The sequence below is a fragment of the Rhinolophus ferrumequinum genome, chromosome 27 (genome assembly GCF_004115265.2).
Source record: "Rhinolophus ferrumequinum isolate MPI-CBG mRhiFer1 chromosome 27, mRhiFer1_v1.p, whole genome shotgun sequence".
In the NCBI taxonomy this organism is placed as follows: Eukaryota; Metazoa; Chordata; class Mammalia; order Chiroptera; family Rhinolophidae; genus Rhinolophus; species Rhinolophus ferrumequinum.
In genome coordinates, this window is record NC_046310.1 from 17,396,615 (window position 1) to 17,421,167 (window position 24,553).

The following is a 24,553-nucleotide window of genomic DNA, read 5'->3' on the forward strand; positions in this document are numbered from 1 at the left end:
CTCCTGAGCACCGCAGTCCACTCCACTTCTCCCCTACAGCCCCCCTCCTCCCACACCCCTGGCTGCGGTGCCTGCCGGACACAGCTCAGCTCTCGGTGTGGCTCCCTAAAGAGGACAGGCCCGCAGCCCACAGGTCTTGGTGCCCCACTGTGCCCAGCAGTTCTCAGGATCGCCATCCTGCCTTAGGAGGGGAGGAACGTGATCACTCTACTAGTTAAGATGCAGCTCTGCAGGCAGCCACATGCAGACCCCAGTGTGTCCTCAGCGAGGGAGTTCGCCCTGAGGACTTGCACCCCAGCCCTGGGTTTGCACAGTACCTGGGATCGCAGATGTCCCACCTCTTCCGACAGGCTCTGCCTCTCCAGCAGGAGCTGGTTCTGCTTGTTGAGCAGCTGCACCAGTTGCTGGGCTGTGGCCTGGCTGTGCTTGTCCAGCTGTTTCAACCTGGAGAAAAATCCATGGCAGAATGAGACATGGGTCCTGAGAACTGGGAACAACGGGCTTCCGAGTGCAGGAGGACGATGGCTCACTTCAGCCCTTTCACCGTGTCTCTTTGTTGGTGTATCTGGGGAGTGCCTGACAGTGAACTTGAGGCTGTAAGTCGAGGGCGATTCTGATGTATGAGGCTTCGCTCGCAGTGGCCCTTGGAACACATTTGTTAAGTTGAATATGAAAAGAAATCAGCAGCCTTCGTAATCAGAAAACACACAGATAGGGTGGACGGGTGGCTCAGTTGGTTAGAGCGCGAGGTCTGGGCAATAGGGCTGCCGGTTTGATTCCCACATGGGCCAGCGAGCTGTGCCCTCCGCAACTAGAAGAAGTCCATGAGCTGCCGCTGAGCTCCTGAATGGTTCATTGGTTGGAGCATGGGCTCTCAACCACAAGTTTGCCGGTTAGACTCCTCGACTCCTGCAAGGGATGGTGGGCTGCGCCCCCTGCAACTAGCAACAGCAACTGGACCTGGAGCTGAGCTGCGCCCCCCACAACTAAGACTGAAAGGACAACAACTTGACTTGGAAAAGTCCTGGAGGCACACACTGTTCCCCTCCCCCCAATAAAATCCTAAAAAAAAAAAGAAGAAAGGAAGAAAGAAAGAAAGAAAAAAAGAAAACACACAGATAAGTCGAATAAGTAAAAAAACTGAAAACTTAAACTCACAGAGGTCAAAGATGAGGGGCCTAAATGCCACCATTGTTCAGTTGGAAACGTCTGGAGCAGACACCACCCTGGCTGGGGAAGTGGGTGAGGGATGATGGAAATACTAGACTAAGGGTTTTCCATTATTAATCTCTCAGTCACAAGCTCCAGCGTCGCTGACCAGATGTCTTTAAAGATCCTAAATTTGTCATTCTACTAATGGGCTCTCCTCTCCAGACTTGCTAATTCACTCAAACTATTATCCTCATTTGTCCACAGACGGCTTCCTACAGCCAGTAGCACACACACCCGTGGAAATATAGGCTTGGATTAAATTTAGAGTTGAACTACCCGGAACTAACTTTCTGGAAAGAAGTTGGAGGTGTCATACGTCCTTCCTCACAGTTCTTTCCACCAAAATCACCAACAGTGAAATTAACTTGTATTTTCCCAAGATAAGGATTTGAAAAGCACAGGATGCATTTCAAACTACAGGCTTGGTGTCCAATAGCTAGCCACAGACCTCAAAGCCAGTTCTGCAGACACTGGCTTTAGGCTGCCCTCACTTCAAGTTCCCCTGCAGGTGTTTCTGGTGAGCTGTGAGTGCAAATAAACATCTACCAGAACAGAGATCGGAACCTCAGGGGTGGGCAGGCCCATTTCCTGAAAATGATGCAGCATCAGGAGACAGGTAACCCTGCTTTCTGGGCAACCTAACAACAGGCTGGTACTTTACTCACGCCCTCCCTACATTCTCTTGCCAACGGCTTCCCAGACGGCACCCACCTCCTACTCCTGCTGCCCTTCTCAGCCTCGGATGGATGGATTTTGCGGGCGTCTCAGTTTCAACTGCACCAGAAGGCGCACTTGTTGCCACTCCCGTCCCCACCTGTCCCCTTCTCCGAATACTCTGTGGGCTCCAGGTTCTCAGTCACACCCGGGGTTTTGCTACTCTTCCTCTGGTTTGTTCCTCACTTGCCCCAGTAAGATGCGAAGAAACCGGACCCCCCCAGACCCCCAGCAGCGGGTACTGAGCAGGCACTGCGCATGCTCACACAGCCGCCCGGCTCCTAGGTAGGAGGCCTCAGGTTGGCCACGCCCTCAAGCCTGTTGCTTCCTACTGGTTCTGGAGGAGGAGAGTTAAGGACCAAGGGCACGACTTGGTTCTTCCTTCCTGTGTCTGCGGCTGTTCAGGGTCGGTTCTTGTGCTCCCGCACCCCGAGCCTGGGCTGCGGTCGGCCCTGCCCGGCCTCCCAGCTCCCCGGATCAGGCTGGGGCAGAACCACACAGCAAGGATGTTCCATCCAAGTCCTCCAGCTTCTGTACTGTATCAATGACAGTAATGTCCTCCTGGTCCCAGTTACCCACCTCTGATCTTGGAGGAAGAAAAAGGCAGTGTCCTGTGGTGCAGCCCTGGCATTGCAGCTCTGGTAAGCCCAATCTGCCCCCACCGCCGCCCATCACAAGGTCAGCTGGAATTCGTGTTTCCTGAGAGCACAGTCTCAAAACCACCCCAATGGCATCAGACCAAAGAGAAGTTTTCCTGCACTACCTCCTGGGCAGGTAGCACCTGGGAGAGGTAAGCACATCCTGAGCGACAGAGAGGCGGGGCCAGCCGGCTGGTGGTTGGGTGGAAGGCTGGGGGTCTGGGGGTCCGGGGAGGGCAGGGCCATTCTTCCCAGGTCGACCCCCTGACAGATGCAGGCAGCCACCACTCATCTGCACAGTAGTCTGCTGTCCAGCCCTAGAGTGGGTCCCATTGAAGATGCAGAGATGAGAACAGCCTGTTTCTTTGAGAAGCAGACAATCGAATGCTTGGCTTTTGAAATCAGGTGGAAAGCACCCTCATTAGCACTTGAGCTCTCCAAACCCTTAGGTGCCTTTCCCCCTCCAATCAAGTCGGGGGTGTGGAGAGAGCCACGGGCTCAGAGCTACTGAGGCAGCAGCCCACTGGCTTCGAGCTTGCTCGAAACAAATGGAACAGAATCATGACATAATTAGATGATCCCATGAAGGCTTATAGGTCAGAAGGCGCTGGGCGTGGCCATTCTCCATGGGGTCCCTTGCCCTGTGCCCTGACGGATTCTGGATAAAGGTCCTGCAGACTGATGGGTTCAGGTGTTGTGGGCCTCCTGAAAAGAGGCGGCTATCCAATCCAGGGCTATCGCTGACCCAGAGCCTGCTCACGCAACACAAAAGCTGACTGTGGGCTGGCCGCACCGGCTCACCACTAGACAGCTCCTGTCTAAACCCTCTTCCTGTGGAGCCCTCGGAACTGAGATGAAGCTCAGCTGGTGGTTTGCAAACTGTGGGCCTCGGGTAGCTGCAGCAGTTACCAGGGAGCACGCAGGCCCCACCTGGACCCGCTGGATCAAGTCCCTGGGTGCTGGCCCAGCATCACAGCAGGACACCAGCTGCCCAAGGTTTTCCCTGCAGAAGCAGCACTGAGGTGAGGAGTGAGCCCCCTGGGAAAATCCTGCCTTCACTTTGGGACGCTGACACCCTCACTAGCCTCATGGCAACAGAGCTAAGGACGGATTCACTCTGACTCAACTTAAGCCAACTTGAACACTTAAGCAGTCCCTCTCAACAGTGTTTTTCTCTCTAAAAAATACGCGCATGCTCCCTCCTTTTTCAGGGTCCACCTCTATTCTGTCACTCCACGTGCAGCAGTGAAGTCAATAAGAAGCTCAGAAAAGGTAAAAACAACACCCAAACTCACATTTGCTGAAAAAGCTACTCAGATTTTAGATAAAAGGGACTTGCTGAGGAAATATATTTCAGTGGCAGCTCTCTCAAGTCCTATTCTGAATATTGGGATAACAGACTTTCTTTTTTTTCTTTTATTAAAAAGTTATTTTTAGAAGAGACTTCCCCAAATGCTGCATACCCCAGCCTACACTCTGTTCATGGATGTTTCATTACCATCAGTGAGAAGGTATTTCTTTGGGTGTGCTGCTGACACATTAGCTGTCTTTGATTTTCCACTGTGGTTATTGCTCTCATTTTTGTTGTCCTAAGTTCACGTCTGCAGCCAACCACAGCTGCAGGGACCACCACTGACAAGAGCTAACACTTACTGAGCGCTGGGCTTATTCCTCCACACCGACTATATGATTAAAAGCTCACTACAGGGCTGGCCCGGTGGCTCAGGCTGTTGGAGCTCTGTGCTCCTAACGCCGAAGGCTGCCGATTCGATTCCCACATGGGCCAGTGGGCTCTCAACCACAAGGTTGCCAGTTCGACTCCTGGACTCCCACAAGGGATGGTGGGCTGCGCCCCCTGCAACTAAGATTGAACACGGCACCTTGAGCTGAGCTGCCGCTGAGCTCCTGGATGGCTCAGTTGGTTGGAGCGCGTCCTCTCAACCACAAGGTTGCTGGTTCGACTCCTAGACTCCTACAAGGGATGGTGGGCTGCGCCCCCTGCAACTAACAACGGCAACTGGACCTGGAGCTGAGCTGCGCCCTCCACAACTAAGACTGAAAGGACAACAAAAATTGATTTTTGACTTGGAAAAATCAAGTACATACTGTTCCCCAGAAAGTCCTGTTCCCCTTCCCCAAATAAAATCTTTAAAAAAAAAAAAAAAAAAAAACACTACAATCCTATAAGGTAGGGGCTAGCATCCCATTTTACAGATGAGAAAACTGAAGCTGAGAAGTTTAATTAACTTGTACAAAGTGACACAAGAAGTAAGCAGTAAAATATGCAGGCAAATGTAGGCAGTACCAAGGTGTTTTTAACCTTTGTTAATAGTTGGCTAATTCATTGAGTTAATTCAGCAAACCAACCAAACCTTGGTAAACACCTCTCCTGGGTCAAGTACCAAGGTGGATACTGGGAATACACTGAGAATTACAAATGGTCCCTGCCCTCGGGGGTCCCCAGACAATTAGGAGAGATGAGCTTAGAAACCGAAAGTTGCTTCACTGCAACAGGACATAAAAGTGAAGGCATAAAGGTGTTTGGTCAGTGGGGCAGGTACGAGGTCCAGGAAGGTTTATCTACTCAGGAAATAGACCATCATCATCATCATCATCATCTATTGAGAGCTTACTGTGTGCCAGGCACTGTGCTAAGTACTTATCACTTATTAACTTTGTAGTGCTTATGACAAGCGCACGAGGCAGGAACTATAATTGTGCCCACTTTCAGGATGAGGATACTGAGGCACTGACAGGTTGAATGACAAATCCAAGGTCAGCGGCTGGCAAGCAGGGTTGTGAAAAGATAGATGGGTGTTGGTCTGGCAGGGTCAGGGCCGGGGTCCTCCCACAGGGAGGCAGCAATGCCAAGGTGCTGGTGTCTAGAAACTTCACGTGTGCAGTACAGCTCAGCCAGAGCCTGCAGGCTGCTCAGAGAGGGTGACGCTGGGATCCAGTAGAGCTCTGCAGCCCAACTAACAAATGTGGACGCTGTCTTTCAGGCAATGGTGCCATTTACCAAGAAAGAGAGGATGGGAGAGGGACAGGCCTGGGTAGAGGTTTGGGGGCCAATGGAAGTACCTGTGAGCCAGCCAGCCAGCCATCCCCCAACTGCAGGTACTTGGCTTGGGGCCTAGGAAGGGTCTGGCTGTGTCTCCAGCTGTGTGGGTCAAACTGCGGACATGGGGCAAGGGTCACCCAGGAAAGCCTGGCAGAGATTTTCAAGTTTGTTAAAAATACAGCTATCCGAGCAGCACGCCCGCCCACAGACCACTGGCTAAGAACCCCTGGTGCTGTGAGAGGGAATAAAGCAGGACAGGGTCTTGGGGGACAGCCACATTTAAAGGCCCACAGGGGACAGGGAGCCAGCAAGATGACCGGGAGGTAGGAGGAAAGCCTGGACAGAAGAAGAACCTGCAGCTAAGGAAGAAGGGGCGTTCAATGAGAGCAGTGGGCATGTGTGTGACATGCCGCCTGGCGGTGACACATGGCGTGGATGTGCTTGTCCTTTCAGTAGGAGGTGCAGCAGAAGCCTGATTGCAGGAGAGGCAATTCTGGAGAGGGGCTTGGCTGGGGGAAGGCAGCAAGGGGGGTGCAGACGGTAGGAGAGCCTTGCGCTGGCAGGCAGGCTTCCCAAGGAAGGAGGACGCCCCGGGCAGAGACTGGGGCCCTCCTCCCTGAAGCTGAGCCTGGGAGAGCTCCTGCTCAGCAGCCCCTGTATTCTGCCCCCCTGGAGGGCACGTCTGTTTGCTGAGGAAGGAGGCAAGGTGGTGACGAGGGAGCTGCTTTGAAGGATGCGGGTGCTCACGGGCAGGGTCATAAGGGCCAAGCTGAGGGTTTAGACACAGGCCCCAACTTACCCTTTGGATGATTCCACCCCCTTCTCAGACCCCAGCAAGGCCTGGACCAGTGGCCGAAGCTCCTGCTGTCCATCTACCCAAACGCCCGTCTGCTCTTCCCACCTGTGACCTTTGCAGTGGGGGTTCCCTCTGCTAGGAACAGACTCCCCTTGGTGCTCACAGGGCTGGAAACTTGCCAGTGTTCAAATCTCAACACAATGGTCATACTGAGAAGATGCAATTTGTGGGTCCCTCGCTTCGCGCCATTTCCTCTACAAGGTATGAGGTAATTAAAGGATGCAGTGGGCCTGTGGTGGAGTCTGTTTAGGCCCCTCCTGCAAGAAGGAGCCCCCACAGCCTGCAAAGCACACACCGGCTTCTCACAGTGGGAAAGAGATGGAATCATCACATTTCAGAGCGCATCCCTAAGTGGGACCCTTCTTTCCCATGTATCTCCTGTCCGTGATAGGAAGTACTCTGTTCTTTCCCAGAGACACCCGGATGTACTCATAGTCTGCATCATGCTGTTATGGTGCCCAGGGGAGCTGTGGCCAGGCCCAGCCCCTTTGGGTGGGAGGCCCTCCATGCCCATGAAGCGCCTGCTGCTCCCCTGCAGTCACAGGGCTCAGCAGGGTCAGCCAGCCCACGAGGAAGGCCACTTCCATCCACTCTACACCAAGGCTGGGGTCACCTGCTCACAGGTCCACTTCCTTAAGGACCTGTGGTGCACAACTGTCACCGCTGGGCAGCACTGGGGCCTCTGGGGGAAGAACAGCGGCTGTACCCATGCCGGGTAGAGTGGTCAGCAAAGGCTCCCCAGGCATTACAGGCGGCAGGGACAGCGGTTACCATGGGAACACGCCTGTCTTCCTAAAGCCCAGGATGCAGAGGCAATGAAAGGGGCTGGTAAGTGTGCTGGGCCCCACGCATCTCTATTGGTCCAACAGCAGTCCTCTCCATCACACCCCGCAGGCATGATCAGAACCAACATTTTTTTTTTTTTAATATGCAAGACTTCAAGTAAGATGGAGCAAGTGGTGAAATACAAAACAACTTTATAGAGCTGAGTGGAATCTTATGCAAAACAGAAGCGGTGCAAGCTGCCAGCTCTGGTCCTATGCTTCAGACACTCGTTTGCAATGAATACTGTGAAAGCAAGTGAATACATATATTTAAATTTTTTTATGTTGTATGTGATACATACAAAATATATGCAGTGTATAAATAAGTTATGAGGTATAATAATCAAATGAACACTTGTGAACCTGGTATCCGTACTGCGGGGCCACTCCCTGTTTCTGTCTCCAGACCAGACCCCTTCTTTCTCCAGAGATGGTCCATATCCTCACGCTTATATGTGTTTTGATTAGAGGTTTTAGTTTCACTCAGCAGTTTCACCTCCTAGGAGCTTCATACAGACTATAGTGGGTTTTTTTGTTTTTTTTTGTTTTTGTTTTTTTTTTCGGTGGTAAAATGTCTTTTGTCCTAAAATATTTTCTGATCAGAAACCTTTCCTTTGGTCATTCTGGTTACAGTAAAGATTTTCTTTCCCCTTCTTTGATATGTGTTCTCAAAATGCTCAGACCCACAATTTCCCTGGGAGAGAGGGCCTCCTCATGGAAATGAAGAACATGTTTCAACCGATACATGGATTTAAAAGGTGCAAATTTTCCAACTGTAAAATATGCACTCCGCTCTCTGCTCCTCCCAGTAGAATGCTCTAATATTTACTGAGCATGTACTATGGGCCAGGGAGCATTGTAAGCACTTCATATTCATTAAGTGATTTAATCCCAACAATACCGAATGGTAGGCGTTACTATCGTCTGCAGTATTATCATCTGTATCATTCCTTACACGAGAAAAGCAAGGCCCAGAGGAGTCATACGTTTTCCCAGGCTCAGACAGCTAGAAGGGGTAGAGCTTCCCAAGCCACAATGGCACACTCCGCCCTCTGTGTGGGGTCACATGGGTGGGGTCTCCCCAGTCACCTGTCTCCCACCTCCCTGCCTCCTTCCTCTCAGTAAACATAGCCCAGATCGGTCCCCTGAACCTTCTGAACCCTTTGCAGCCCATCCTATCCTCCCATCCCCCCTGTGCTCCCAGCCACACTTACTTTGCCTCTCCCACGAGCTGTGGGTTTCTCAAGGATGGGAACGGGACCTTGTTCAGCATTCAGCAAGGACCCTGCCACTTAGACCAGGCTGGATAATGTGTCAGAATGAGTGAACCCCTTCCCAAAGGACAATATTTACACCAGATATAAGACCTGTAATTTCATCCATAGTATCAGGATGCTTTACTATATAACAATTTTGTTGCTGAAAGAGCATAATGTATAAATTAAATAATTTCAACTATGCCACTGAAATGTGGCTCTTCATGAAAAGAATCCTAGGACAGATGAATGAGTATTGAACTTGGAACCAGGGGACATGGCTTCAAAATCCCACCACAAATTACCTGCTTTACTTGGACAAGAGGCTTGACCCCTCTGAAGTCAGCTTCTCCATTTCTAAAGCTGAGACAAGAAGACCACACTCCCGAAACAGAAGCAGAAACTCAGGCGGGGGCCCAGCGGTGGGTGCTTCAATAAGCCCTCTGGGTGATTCTGGTGAGCTCTCAAGTTTAAGAACCCCTGGTGTACAATTCCCAATGTTAATCGAACATACAAAACGAGTTCTGGAGAATTTTGTGTGTGTGTGACTCCAAGTCTGATCACCAAAACAGCCACCTGCCTACATGAAAATGATTCCAGTCTACTCCAGAGTTCTGGAGTCAGTCCTGAAAAGTTAAGCAAATCAGGTGATCGCTGAATCACCGTTTCCTCACACGTGAAATGAGAGTGTAAGGTGGGCTCAGCACACATCACACCACACACCAGACCCAGCCTGGTCTACTGTGAGGTAAGGATGGCGCTGACATTTTGAAATGATTGGGAAAAAATTGAAAGAAGCAGACTATTTTTGTGATGTGAATATTCTATGAAATTCAGCTTTCAGTGCCCCTAAGTAAACTTTCATTGAAACCCGGCCACGCTCCTTTGAGCATCCTCTGTGGTGGCTTTCGTAGTCTTACGGCAGAGTTGAGTGGCTGCGACAGAGAACATATGGCCACACACAGAGCCTAACACATTTATTACTTGACCCTTTAGAGAACAAGTTTGCCAGCCTCTGGGTTAGAGGATGACTAAGTTATCTTTCAGCTCCAAACCTGTACAATACTGTGACTTTACAGAATTTGACCATGTTCCTGCCTTCAAATACTCTCAGCTCTCTCCGCATAACAATACACCTAGGCGTCCAAGTTGAAGTTTGAAAACCCAATTACCGTAATTACTGCTCTTGGTAATTAATTTTGGTGAATAAGCCATATTAATTTAAAGTTGTATCCTTTGCTCCAATACCCGAGAATTGCTGCTACATTTTACATAATTCCGTCTCGTGAATGTGGTCACACAGAATCAGCACGAAGAAGCCACATGCTTAGGGATCTGGAACACATTCCAGCCAGTTACCCTCACTTAGAAAATTAAGGCAGTTTCAATGGCTGGTCTGCCATTTAGATTTCTTTTGCCCAAAGCCATCCTATTCAATCATGATTTCAATAGAAGTAATTCACTCTATAAGGATCACGCGATTCTGGGGTGAATTGAATTTACATTTCCAATAAAGAGAATTTACGTTCTGGTACTACCCCTTTAATTTTCCATTCTCTCAAATTTCCAATCAGCCTTGGCTGCCGGTGGAAGTAGAGCAGGGTCATCGTGTTAGAGCTGAGAGGCACCTGGGAGGTCATTCAGTGCAGCCCTTTATGGTGAACCTGAGGCCCAGAGAGTACAAGTGACTTGCCAACATCACACAGCCTGTCTGTGGTAAATCTAGGATTGGAACTCATGTTTCTTGACTCTAAATCCAGTGCTCTTTGCAGCATTTTAAAATCTTTTTTTAAAAAACGCCTGACTTCTAGTCCATACGTAAAAATAAGGATTTCAGGCAAGGACCTGGACAAAGGTAACACAATGGCCAACTTCCTGGTAAACGGCTGACACAGAATCATTTTCTGAGGCCTAAGGGTGTGGGAAAAAAGAAGGAAATTCTCCAGACAAGTGCTTTTCCACTAGCTCATTAAAGAGAATCAGTTTGGTTCTGTTTTTTTGTTCTTTTTGAACTTCCCCTCTATTGCCGACTGAGTTTTGTGAAATACAATAAAAATGCTGTTTGCACCAATTGTTATAAAAATGTCTAAACACTCTCAGTTTCTGTCTCCTATCACCACTGACCAGTTTGTGGACTGGGTCTGGACCTGGTCTGCATACGGGTGTTGGCAGGAAAGATGGAGAAATGGGAGGGAGGCCGGAAACTCCAAGATCACCTTGAGAGACTTGGGGCTGGTAGGCTCCCCTCGCTGCAGCGCCCTCAGGGAACAGGCTGCCAGTGCACAGTGTCACTCCCACAGTGTCACCTGGGCTCTCAGACCCACTGCTTACATCAGAGCTTCCACTGGAAAGCAGGCAGTTTTACCTCAGCTCACGTGGAAACATCTGCTGCATGGCGCTACCTGTAATCTTCAAGTGCAACTGCTGTCTGGCCTGGGAGGGCTGGGCATGAATAAAGGAGCCTGGTACCACGGAACAGCAGGGACAGGCGCTGACATGTCAAGAATCTCGAGGTTTCCTGAAGAACCTAGGAGAGCATTTGCTTTAAGCCTCAGGTGCCTTTAACCAGCTCTTTTTAAAGCAAAAGTAGAGCCCTGGTGAGTGCAGCACCCTTCCATCCCCCCGCCCCATGCAAAGAAATGTAGGGCAGAGGAATGAAAACTGCTGAAAATCACAGTCTTTGCAGAGGAGAATCCAGGCCACATCTGGCTCAAGGCCATTTAGAAGCACTCGCAGAACAAAACGCACTGCCTCTCATACCATACCCTACCTAAACGTAAGCACCCTCTTTTTTCGAAACTGTTTATTTGGAAGTAATTTCACACTTATAAAAAGTTGCAAGGATAGTACCAAGAATACCCACATACCCTTTATCCAAATTCACATATTATTATCGTTTTGCCCCATTTTTTATTCCTTCTCTCTCCATGTATGTTTATTTGTATGTAGACATACATTTTTTTCCTGAGTCATTTGACAGTACATTGTGTACACTGTGTCCTTTGCTCTCAGACCTCAGTGTTTATTTCCTAACGATAAAGATACGGTCATATGCCCATGATATACTCTCAACTATATAAAGTTCATACATTTATGTATCAAATATATAAAGTTGCCACAGGAACTTTAACATTGCTATGATACCTTCATCTAACTTACTGAATTCCAGTTTTGTCAGTTGACCCTCTTCTTGACATTTGTCAATGTCCCTCTTCTTCCTTCCAGAAAAGATTCTTTGCATTTAGTTGTCATATCTATTTAGTACCCGGTCATCTGGAACAATTAAAAGACCCATTTTATTTTGAGGAGTGCTAGCTGCAGTGAAAGCAACCACACTCTTAGAAGAGGACATGGAACTATCAGGACGCATGGGGGTCTTGCCCAGATGCCTGCTCGGGTTTTTGCAGCATGGTGTGGTGTTTTCAGGCAGATTCTGTTCTAAGGATGGCCTCCCGGTGTTCCCAGGGCCGAGACCCCTCGGGCGTGGTCCTGGAGGACATCAGGTTCTGCACTGTAGTGAGGTTTCCCTCTGTTTCCTTCATGTTTGATCATCCCTGAGGTAGTCAAATTGGTCACAGAGGTGTGATGGAATAAGAGTGAGCCCATGGCGGCTAAGACACCAAATTCAATCATTGCAGTGCACTTACCGGCACACATCTTAATTAGGTTTTAATGCAAGTAATTTGATAACGACTCCTGGCCATCCACTACAGAACTGTCAGTGCTGCAAGCTTTTTATTTAGCTCCTCTGCCATCTATATGGAGGCAGCCTCCCCGCTGACCCTTGTCAAAGAACCCCATCTGCTGGTTGCCACGGTAACTGAAGGCGACCAATTGAGCTGAACAGAGTGACTCAGAAATAAAATCTGCAGCCAAAGGAATTTTGCTAAGAGTAATAAATCATTTAGTAAAAGGGGGTCCTCCACACGGTGATGAGTGTTGGGATAATATGATGGCACAACTCTTCTAGCTAGAAGGTCCATGGCAGATCAGTGATTAGGCCTGCTGGAGGGCTCATTTGCTTTCTAGTGGGCTCCAACAGCAGGAGAGTCCAATCCTGCCCAGTTACGTGCCATCGTGGGGGACAGGGAACCAACAAAATCAATTGTTTAATGTCTGGGCTGCGGGATTTCGAATTTTAAGAAGTGGCAAGAGAACCAGTCTACGCTTCCAAGCCTCCTTACTCTATTTTTTTTTTAAGTGGCTCAAGTAACCAAAATGCTCCATGTAACCTAGGAGACCACTGTGGCCTTGAGGAAGGTGACAAAGGACAAATATTAAGATTGCTTTGGGATGAGAAAGCCTAGCCCCACATCTCGGTCATCAATCAACTCGCAGGTGCTGCCAGCAGAAACCGTCCATGTACAAGACAGGCAGCCCTGGAGATGGCGGGAAGAAGAGGTTCACTCTGAGGGCTGGGACAGTCACCACAGGTCATCTCAGCGAGCGTCAGGGGCCCTTCCTCTCACAAGGCAGGAGCCGTCAGTGTTCCTAACTGAGCAAAACACACGTCTTTCCGAAATTAAGGTCTCCTGAGTAAGAGCGGCAGAGGGGCCACAGAGGGGAGGCCCTGCCGGGGCTGCTCTGGGTGATAACAGGCATCGCGCCAGGGGGCACCGCTGGCAGGCGGCTCAGCGCTCTACCCATTGTACCCCAGCCCCTCACAGCGCAGGCCACAGCTCCCAGGCATGGACCCCACTCCTGGGGAGCACCTGCTGTGTAGACTAGGAATCCCCTGCAGGCAACAGTGCCCAGATTTTAAGAAGAAAAAAAGCCTCAGACATGCTAACATCATGCATACAGCATTTAATCTCTCCCTGCCAGCCCCTTGGAGATTGCCATGGGAGAAGGCAGGCCTCAGGCAGTGGGAACAACTGCCCTGACAGCCAGTTACAACAGTGGGGTGAGGGGCTGTGGGCCATAAGGGGCTCTGGGGTGTGTGCCGGGGTGGGGGAGGTGGAGCGTAGAGGGAGGGCTGGGGACAGCCTCTCCGCACAGGCCACCTACGACCACTGTCAGAGGTGTGGGGCAGGACACCGCCATCCTCCCAGCCCGTGACCCACCGGCTGTGGAGGCCCCCGTATACTGGTCACCCCAGAGATAATTTCCTGCTTTGGAAAAGAGCAACTGCCAACCAGCAGGTACTTATAGGTTTCTCGCCCACGCTACCAACAAAAGGCTTCGGCTTCGAGTGTCAGTGAAATCCCGGTGACGAGTTAGGAGCGGCTGTGTGTGCTCAGGACGAGCCGCTGCCGGTGCCCAGCTCGCGTCCAAAGATCCCACCCATCAAAGAAACAAAACACCTCCCAGCGCGTCTCCCACCCCTTTGCTGGGCGACTGTGCTTCTGCAGGTTGAAGCGTCTCAGAGCTCCATCCACGCGCGCCGGGGCTCGAGGCACCCCTCTCCTGCGGCTCAGGCTCCGAGCGCCCGCGATGGGCCCTGCCGGCCGCGTGCCCGCTGCGGTGCCCGCCCATCCGGACCTCCGGGCGGCTGGGCCAAGCAGCCCGCTGCCCCGCGGGAGAGCGCGGCGCCTGCGAGCGGCGGCGCCCGCACCTGGAGGGCAGCCACCGGCGTGGGGTCGGGGTGCGGGGGCGGGGTGCGGAGCATCTGGCTCCGGGGCTCCGCGGGTGCTCGCGGGGCCTCTGGACTTTGGCAGGAGGAGAGGATTAAACCGAGATGGCAGTTGAGGGAAGGTGATGGGTGAAAGCTTCATTAACTCCGAGCTCACGTCCCAGTTTCCTTCCCCAGAGAAGCAGTGAGAAAAAATTTTGGGTTTCCTTGTTATGAGAAAGGTGATGCGTGCTTTGCTTATTTTTTAATTTCTTATTTGTAAACAAAAATATTAATCATTGTTTGTTGATGATCACGGAGGATTCAAATTTTAATTAAACAGGAAAAAAAAATCTTGGCTAATGGAGAGGACAGAGAAATATTACGACCCGTTTTAATTTCTATGTTAGTGATTAAGCTTCTCATGTGACATAATTGAAACTGGCAAAGGTCTTAAGAACTCAGAGAAGTGAAAATTAAATGGTGCTAAGAATGACATTTCTTTATTTTTTCCGATTCTCGTCCAATAACTGAACTGACTTTTATGATCAACCCTTAAATGTGCCCCGCAAAACAGGACTTCCGAATTCCATAAAAATGTTTTGACTGCTGCTTTATGACACAGTTGCTTATACTTGAATTACCCCTCGGTCCTTACAAAGTTACCATTAGTTTCACTTCTAAACCCTACGTCCCATCCTTTATCTCTGCTCACTGTGGAATGTGTCGAGTTCTCCACATTTCAGTTCCCAGACTCTCTTGAACTGTTGCCCACGCTGGGAGGTTGAGCCCCCACAGAATAATCAGTGTATTAATTTCACTAGGAGACAGTGAAATTTTTCTCACACAATTTGCCCAACCTGAACTCTGTCCTTCCGAAACACTTTGCGTTTAAAAAGAAACTCCCAGCGTGAACTCATAAGGAGAGACATGTAACAGACAGTACATGTGGCCGTTGGGCATACAGCTCAGAATTAAAAGAGAATTTCTTATTTTGTTTCTTCTGTGCCATGTGCATAATGTACATGTGGATGAAACTGACATCAGACATTTAAAGCAAAAAGGAGTTAGGGGGCGGAGGATGTGACAGTGGCGGGAAAGAGAGAGAGAAATATGTTGATAAAAACAGCAACTTCTGTTAATCTACATTTTTCAGTTACTGTCTTAATTAAGGTTGTTAGGAAATATGTCGCAGTTTAATTGCATTGTTTCAAGAAATTCTAATGCTGACAAATTTAAGCCCATGTGCACTTGGAAGGTAAAAAGGATTAAAGTGGTGATTTCTTCCAATTGGTACATAATCAAAATTATGCTTTCAATAGACACCGCTCCTCCAGACCCTGAATTCTGAAGACAAAGGAAGAATATCCTAACACTTCATGTGTTCAGAATGAAACAAGCTCTGAAAAAACAGAAAAAAAGGAATGTGTCTTTCACCTATGTATATACGACAGGAATCGTTTTTTTTTAAAATACCAGTACAAAGAAGTCACAACAATGAAATAGCACTGTATCTGAAATTTTTGGGTGACATCATTATCCCTGCAGGAAATAGTTAGTTATTGATGAAAGACGTTGGTACCAATTTTCAGATGCCTCTCAGATGACTTTGTTTAAGACAGTACAAGTCATGTGTCTCAGCCACAAGTTCATAAACATAACAGTTTGAAGATACATTCAGATCTCCAGGCCCTGTGCCCTTTTCATCTACTGGGACCCAGTCACACTTGCCCTACGTTTCACTTACTTATCTTTTCGGGGAAGTCTTTCCGTGGTTACCCAGCAAAATAAATTAGAATGTATTTCCATTGCTCAAAGCACCTTGGATGAACGTAGTAGTAGACACATAGACCCCTAGTATTTCCTCCAGTTGGCCACACCTAACTCACTTTTAACCCAGGTGCTGCCTTTCTTACTGGATCCCATCTCCCGTGGCTGTTAAGGTGCGCTCACTGCCTGTGAGAAGGGAGGTGGCCACTAAAACCCTCCAGGAGGCCTCACTGTCCAGTGCCCTTTTCCCCTTGGTGTGCAGCACGAAGGAGCACTGACCAGCGACTCCCACTGACCCCACTGGCCGCTGCATTCAAACTGGTTGGATGATTTGGTCGGATAAATGGACCAGTTCTTTGACAGAATCAACTGCTTGCTTCACCTTCCGTTAACCACCATTTATAATTCACCTGGAGCCTCGGTGTTTGTTATCTATCCCACTGAGGAGGTGGACCTAACTTTTCTAGCAGCTGCAGATATTGACTGTATGTGCAATAGCTGCAGATATTGACTGTATGTGCAGGAAAAAATAAGATCAGCTTGCCCTCAAATGTAGCTGAAATGTCCAAAGAGCTTGGCTAAGAGAACAGACTTGAAAGATTTGCTGTCACTGGGAGGTCTCAGGGCTCCTTCCGCCTCAGCCTCTCAACACAGGAGTGGTCAGCGCACTTGCCCTCGTCTGGAACACCACCGATGTGCTACCAGGATCACAGGGTCTCGATTATTAAACTCACATCTGCACTTTGCATTGGGGAGTGGCATCATGGGGTCTCAAATCGCTGAGTAAATGGCATGCGGGACCTAAAAGTCCAAAGAGTCCACCGGTACACAATTAGTATAATTTTATCTAAAATGCCACACACAAGGTCCCATATAGCAAAGGGGACACGTCTCTCAAGTGCTCACCACCTGGGACCACATAAAACTCTCGGAGGACTCACTGAGAAAGAAAAGATTTTCCATCTGCTGGGGTTTCTGAAACTTCTGGAGGGAGGACACATCCCCCCACTGCTGGGCTGCCTCCCCCAGAAAGGGCTTTGCCGAGCCTGAAGCCCTGCAGAGGGACAGGGAGCAGGAGAGAGCATTCATAATTACCAGATCGGAGACAGACGACAGGCAGGCCGACCCAGAGGTGGGCAGAACCCACGAGCCGTAATTACGAGTTGAAAAGTTCTGAGTCAATCTCAGAGTTCGAAGAACATTAAAAGAAGAATACAGAACACTGACGGGGGTGTGGGGGAGGGAAGCGTACCCGCCTGAGGGCCAATTGCCTCTCCAGCAGCGGCAAGGCTGTTCCTGGGCTCGCAGCGCCATTTGTTCCATTACACAATCTCCTGAAGCCATTTAGAGAGAGCTCAGACAACTGCCTGTACCAACACGACACATGGCTTCCCATCCCGACTCTTTGCTAATCCAGACGCTCCAACCATCTTTCTTTAAGGTGCCATATGGTTGGCAGAAGCCTGTAGATCTAGCAGCACATCTGCTTGTACGTTTCTTCTTCCCTCCATCCCCCCAACAAAGGAGGGCGAGAGAGACAGCCCGAGAGGAGGGCCTGCGTGTGTGTACCTCTGCCTCTGTAGTGATTGCTTTTTCAGCTTTCTAACTAAACAAAACTATTAAAGGGATGAGAGAAATGATTCAGGGCTGGATCATTTTTAACTAGACAACCTGGCGGTTTATTTGCTTGTCAACGATTTAAAACCAGATTAGAAAAACAAAGGATGGATGAGGTCCTTTCTCCAAAGGCTGATTACTTGAAAAACCACTTCAAAGCACTCCTTCTGAGTATCCTTGTGATGCTTTCTTCCTGCAGGAGAGGGCCAGCACCCTTGCCTGAAGCTATTTTTCCTCTTTTTGGTCAAGGAAGAGGATGAGCTGAGAAGCTAGCAGAAACCCAGAGCCTGCTTTGTTAGCAAGCACTGCCGGCTGTATGCTAATGAGTCGGCACGACACACTGCTTTTTTGGTATGATGAGCAAAGATTGTTGACACTGTTGAAATCCTGGCTCTCCTGGCCTGTGAGCACACGGCTGCCTCCTTGGAATCCGGCCCCCAGTAAGACAGGCTGCAAAAAAATAATACATTCTACTCTCCTGATGACTGAAATCTGGCCATTTGTAACTTAGAGCAGTTGGAGGTGGGGGGAGGGTTAGAAGAATATTCTAAAATAGTCTATCAGGCCAGGAGTCCAACAGACACAGGTGAAAATGATGTGTTTCTTCCAAACTAAAAGTTAAACCTGGTAGACACATGTACGTGATCAGGACCAGGATCGTGACTTCAGGGGCAGCCTCTGCCTCATGGGGCAGCTGGGACGTTTGCTCCACACCTGGCTGGAGGGCACTGCAGGTGGGACAGCCTGTTGATGGGACATCCCCATCACAGGCGAAAAGCTAAGTTTCTGATCTTCTTGTCATTTTCTTTGAATTATGTGTCAGTTGACCCTACATGGCTTCCCAAGTCTGTGGGAATATAAGACAGCAAAAACGCAAAGCAAACATTCTGTTGTTGCAGAAGTAGGCCTTTTTTTTTTACCCCCCATGACCAAGAGTGGAAAGGGAAGTGACATATTCTGAGTGCTGAGCACGTTCAATAAAATATCTCTTTACCTGCTTAGTAACTGTGAGAGATAGGTATTATTATTCCAATTTAACAGATGAGAAGACTGAGGCTTAGAAGGGATTTTAAAAAAGAAACAGAAAATAACAGGAGAAAACCCCCCATAAAACTTTAACAAAGCTATGCAGCTAGGAAGTGCCAGACTCAAAGCCCATGCCAGCGGCCTCTAGGTGGTGCAGGTACACGTAGACAGGTGCATTTCCTCCTGGATACGCTCAGGGTCCAGGAAATCAGCCTGAGCAGATATCACTGTTAGCTGGTGAGCAATAAGCCAATTAGAATTTGTATGCGGGCAGGGGCATCAAAATGTAAATTCCGTTTACTTGTAATCTACAGTATGAATGAAAATTCATGTAACTGAAGTACAAAAACATGAGGAGCGACTAAAGAAGCACTGAACACCACAGTGAAAATATCAGAACGAGTCCATTCAGGTTATTCACCTTGGGGACAGCGTATATATTCCAACCACTCTGCCACAAGCTAGGACTTGCTGACACAGTCCTTCTCTTTGGAATTTCCTTCATCGCCTAGGCCTCCGTGAGTGGGTGTCTATGTACATCTGTGAATGAGTATTAAATGTATTTCAAAAAAATTGTACGTTTTCATATAAAATGCGTAGTGTATGCCACTCTACTCAATGATGACACCACAGCCCAGACTAGGTGATATGAGCTCGATTTCTATTATCAGCAGGAACAACAAACTATTATTAACAATTCTATTCTCATCATTGAGATGTGGCGAAGTAGAATGATGAGTTTGAATTTAAAAAAACAAAACAAAAAAACTAGGTTGAAATCTGAGCGTGATTCCAGGCAAATTCTTCCAAGCCTGTTTCACTTCTGTCATACAAGGGTCCTACCCACCTCACAGGATTCTTGTGAGACCTGGAGAGAGTATGTGAAGTACCTGGCATCGAGTCAATTCTCAATAAATGAAAATACAATCACTCTTGTGATTATCTTTAATAGTGTGTCAGAGCGTTTACAAAGTGTTTCCACACACATTAGCTCCTTCAACTCTGACGACAGACTGGGAATGTAGGAAGCGTTTCTTCTAGCCAATGAACGGCATAATTGAGATTCAATAATAAAATAAGTAAAGCAACATGAGCCATTATTATTATTTTATTTTTACTATTGATTGGGCCCTTTGTATGTGCAGTTACTACACTAAGCGCTTTTCCAGCCATTGTTTAGTCAGAACAGCCTCCCTCTGAAGAAGGTATTATGACCCTCATTTTATAGACAAGAAGCTGAAGCTAAGAGATGTTACCAATATCTTGCCTGGATTCACAGAGCTAGTAAGTGGCAGAGCTAGAACGCGGTCCCAGGTCTGTCTCCCAAGCCCACGGTCCTAACAACAGCTGTGAAATAGTGTAGACAGGCCTAAAAGCCAGATGTCTCTGTTTGCAACCTGGTACCCTTTTGTCTACACCACATAGGCTGCAATGTATCAAAAGCTACTGGACATTTGACAAGGAATTCCTAGCATAAAAATCCTTGTCCTTCCCGATTTCCGTGTAAGCTGCCGCGTTCTATCAGGGCTCCGGGTTCAAGTATCCTGCGTGCTTATGCACACTCACGCAGAGCTTCATGCTGGGTACTCCGACAGCACCGTCAAACATCAAAGTGTTCTTTCTAAGATGGCAGGACATGACATATCCATCTGAATGCATCACACACATAAACACAAACCAACAAAGCTGTCATTATGTATTCGGAATCTAATTTAACATCACTGAGGTTGTCAGAAATTTCTTAATCAAGAGGATAGTCTTTCAATAAAAATTAACTACCAATTGAAGGCTTCCAAATCAAAATGACCTGTTAGGGACGCTAGGACATTTGGAGGTGGCTGATCAGATGCTGACATGAGGAAACGGGAGTGGGGGCAACCAAAATCTGGATTTATGGTGCCCATATGTGCTTATCCAGACAACTCTTCAAATAAACCCTCAGAGCTGCTCTCATGAACTCTAGCTTCTGATGCAGCTAGACAAGGGGCGGTAACCTCAGGTGTGTTTTCTCAACTCCTCAGCTCCATTGCGACCAGCACCCGGCATCTTCTTTATCTGATTGGACCTGGACTCATTACTGAGGGTCAAGTGCCCCCCACTGGTTCTCTCCTCTACTCCCACAGCTTCCAGTCTCCTCATTTCATTGCTGACTCCAACCCAGTTCACAGCAGAACAGGACGTCAAACAAGCAAATAAATGAACCAGCAGACGAAAGCCGTGGCTCTCTCTCCAGTGATCCCAAGTTCATAAATCCTTTATCGCATTGTTAGTCATTGGTCAACAGCAGTTTCCAGGGGGATCTGAGCACAACAGACTGTGAGTGGATGTTTTCCTTGGAATTTAGTGCTGGGTAAGTGCCCTGCTGGTGTCCAACTTAAAGGACAGAAATCTCGAAGGCTTCTTAAAAGTATTCCCGAAAGCATCATTGGGGGGCACCTGCCTATTAACTGTCCGACTGGGAGTGAGACTAGGTTCGCCAGAGGCAGCTATTTTAAATTCTTTGTCCTTCATTAATTTGATAGGTTGGAATAGTCCTGGGCTGTGGCGCAAGAACAAAAATACTGTTTTATTCTAACTTTGCTAAAGGGTAAGATGCCCTTTCCCTATCAGATTTGAGGATGCTTTCCTGAGCCAGCGTATCCAGTCCTATTTAACACTCGCCTCCTGGAGCATAATACGAGCCCTGATTTCCTATGACACGTTGTTTCCCGTGCCACGCACAGTAGGAACTCACACAGATAATGTTTGTTGAGCACTTACTATGTGCCTGACATTGTCCTGAACATGTCTGTGTAATAACTCACTCAGTTCTGTGAGCTAGATAACACAAGTGTCGTAATTTTATAAAGAAGTTTAGGCCCACATTAAGTGGCTTGTCCCGAATCACACAGTACGGAAGAGGTAGAACTGGTGACAGAAGCCAAGCCATCTGGGATCAGAATGCACACGATGCCCAGCCTACCAGCCATGGGAATTTGGTGACATTTAGCCTCTCTGAGCCCGAATTTCTTCAGAATAAAATTTAATTTTAACAATACTCGTCCCACCTATCTATCTCATAAGGTTGTTAGGAGATTAGATATATTTCCCCCTGGCACACATGTTCCTGCTTTCTTTTCCCACGTGCAAGGGTCTTCTAGGCCCAAATGGGTTGTGACCTGTTTGAGGGGAGGGGCCAGGATCTAATGTATTTTGGTGGCCACTGTGGCCAGAGCTGATAGATAGTGATCCACCACAGCCTGTAAATTTCCACTTTGGGTGCTAACTGCAACCCCCAAAATGAGAAACCAAGGAGGCTTTGCTTTGCCAATTCAAGACAGGGGCAAAGGATCACTCATGCTGTATTTGGTGCTGAAGTGCCTTTTCCAAACGGTCGCAGATGAAAGGAAAAGGCGGTGCAAGTAGCCAGCCTCACTCACTAAGATGTGAAGAGATGATCTGACCTGGAACAGCCTAGGGCAAAACAAGGGCATCTTCTCTTCTGGAAGCCTCTGCGATCAGGTTTGTCCTCTGCCCGTGGTGCCAAGGGATAGTAGAAGCAAGACCACAGCTGACTGAACACAGCTAATATGATGAAAAGGGTGAAGCGATAACACATAAAAAAGAAACGCTGCCTTTCTAGAGACAGAGAAAATTGTTAATACAAATGAACAGCTGTTTGGGAAGAAAACATTATTTTCAAAACCCAGACAAAGCTCTATTTATTACATTTCAGAGACACTTAAATTATAGTGTCTGAAAGCTATCCTTTCATGGGTATCTGTGATACCTAAATTATCCAAAAACCTGAAAGGTTAAGCCAAAAAAAAAACTTTACTGTGAGAAAGACTTATACAGAGAAAGTTCCTCTTTTTCCTCAAGGGAGGAAGTGAGTAAATCCACTGTGCAGCATAACCGAATGAGCACGAAGTTCCAACACTAACCGTCATGAAATTCCAAATGAATATTAAATTCAAAATTCATTCAGAGATGTTAACATGGGCTGTTTTAAAATCTAAATGCAAACGGCGCTATTCCCATTGTGCTGTTGCTATTCTTATGTTCATGTGGGTTCTCTTGGCCCCCTGCTCTGCTCCAGGCCTCCCTGGGGGGTTCCACAGAAGTCAGGGGCAGCTCTCTGAGCTCCCAATGCTGGGCCAGGCCTATGACGGGATGTGCTCCACGTACAGCCAGTGAGGCAGGCCTGGGCTCCAATGTGTTCCCATACAGCCTGACCCTTCTGGAGGAGACCAGGGCTCACCAATGCCTTTCCCACCAACTAGCAAGGCTCTGGCTGCCTCTAGGTATTTCCAGAGAATGGCTTGTCACACTCTGGTTAAAAAAAAAAAAAAAGTTCTGGCTGAGGAAAAATAAAGAAAATCATATTTGGTGCGCCTAGGGGAAGTTAAACAATGAGTCAAGTGACAGATGAGGGGTCCCTGTCATAGTCCAGTATAGATTTCATTCTGCATCTTTTAAGTTCATCGCTCCAGTCAATTCAATTCAAATAAACTACAGACTTCAGTTCGGGTTGGAAAGACAACAAAACAACAGCATAAAGAAGTGTACTGAAATCCATAATCACCTGTGATATTTACAGTTACTTTCAATCTGTTTCCTTACTATGGGGTGACCTGAGCTTGAACGCCAAGAATTTATCCAGCAGGAAGGAGTCTTTGTCACACCATGCGAGCACACTACCTTCCTCCCTTCGTCAACTTCTTGTTTATTGTTCTACCTTACTTCCTACACACCTCACCGGGTGTTGTGCAGTTTAGTAAGTTAGGGAAGGCTTGCGATTTTTCTAATGAAAGGTGTTATGGTGTTATGTAAATACACAGTATTATTTTGTCTTTATTCCAGCATTACTGGTTTGAAGTAGTTCAGTGTGTGTAAATATGCTTAATAATGTGTATTAATTGGATTGCTTTTTTTTTAGTAATTCCCTGGCATCTCAGTTAACTAAGCAGTAGCAGGCTTACTTGCACAAGGAAATATTAAGTATCGTCTCAGACAACTATTCACGGGTCTTTGTCCCTTCCAAAAAAATTCTAGCTAGATGAATCCACCAAGCACCTGCAGTCATTTGCTTGAACGCTAGACAGACTCAATAATTTGTGACCTCCCATGAACATAAACAGAGGCAGATGTCAAGGTTAAAATTTATAACATAGCAACTAACCCACCCCCGAGGATGGGAACAAGTACGTAAGCTCCCTGTTAAGCAATTAGCATAACTACAAAACAAGTGGACAACATTCAGACAAAAAATTTTAAGTACCACCAATACCACCACATGTTTTAAGTTGGAATCTCCAAAAATAAGTATTATTCTGAGGCTCGACTGTCACTCAGGGCCTTGTCAGCTCTGGATGGCCATTTTGGTCCAAGCATGTTAGCAATCTCAGGTCAGGAGGACCTGGCCCGTGGCAACTCAACTTTCCTCACGAGGTTCTGAATGCATGATTAGTTCTAGTCTTCTCTGTGGACAACAGCCCCCTACCTCAGGGGCTTTCATGGGGACACCGAGAGTTCGCATCAATTACTGTTACTATTTAAGCAGCCTTTATGGGCATTTGCCCCTTTGGCAGAATGGTCTTCTTATCCTTTCTATCACAGATAGCAGACAGTACCTCCCGTGCAAATGGAGTCAAAAGCATAGGCTCTAGAATTATCACAAAGGTGGGGAGAAAGTGTCGAAGGAGTGCTGAGAAATGCACAAAAGTCATCAGCTGGTGAGTGTAATGGGTCAGGTTCCTAAACATAATATCTTTTTTGTTATGTGTATGATTTCTTCCTCCCCCCAATAAAAGTCTGCCTGTAAGTCCATCCTGTAATAGGACTGTGCTGTACAGGCATTACAGGAAGTGGCTTGAATGGGGTGGGGGTGGGGGGTGGGGGGCTGGACAGCCACAGGAACACTCCAGGCTAGCTGGCTGGGCTGGCAGGAGGCCCAGTGAGGGACGGAAACATGCCATGGATATAAGGGCGGTCAGCCAGAATAGTCTCAACTTGCGCTGCTTCTCATCTTGGGTCTTAAGTCTAAAGT

The 24,553-nt window shown here is 48.0% G+C and overlaps 1 protein-coding gene across 2 annotated transcripts in view; it reads right to left on the reverse strand.

The window, feature by feature from the left end:
* The window catches only part of SDCCAG8 (SHH signaling and ciliogenesis regulator SDCCAG8), a 206,225-nt gene that overhangs the window by 9,531 nt on the left and 172,141 nt on the right, over nucleotides 1-24,553 (reverse strand). For both annotated transcript variants that reach the window (XM_033099396.1, XM_033099395.1), the window contains exon 17: nucleotides 318-444. In XM_033099396.1, coding sequence (XP_032955287.1) covers nucleotides 318-444 — 127 coding nt within the window. The remainder of the gene's footprint in view (nucleotides 1-317; nucleotides 445-24,553) is intronic.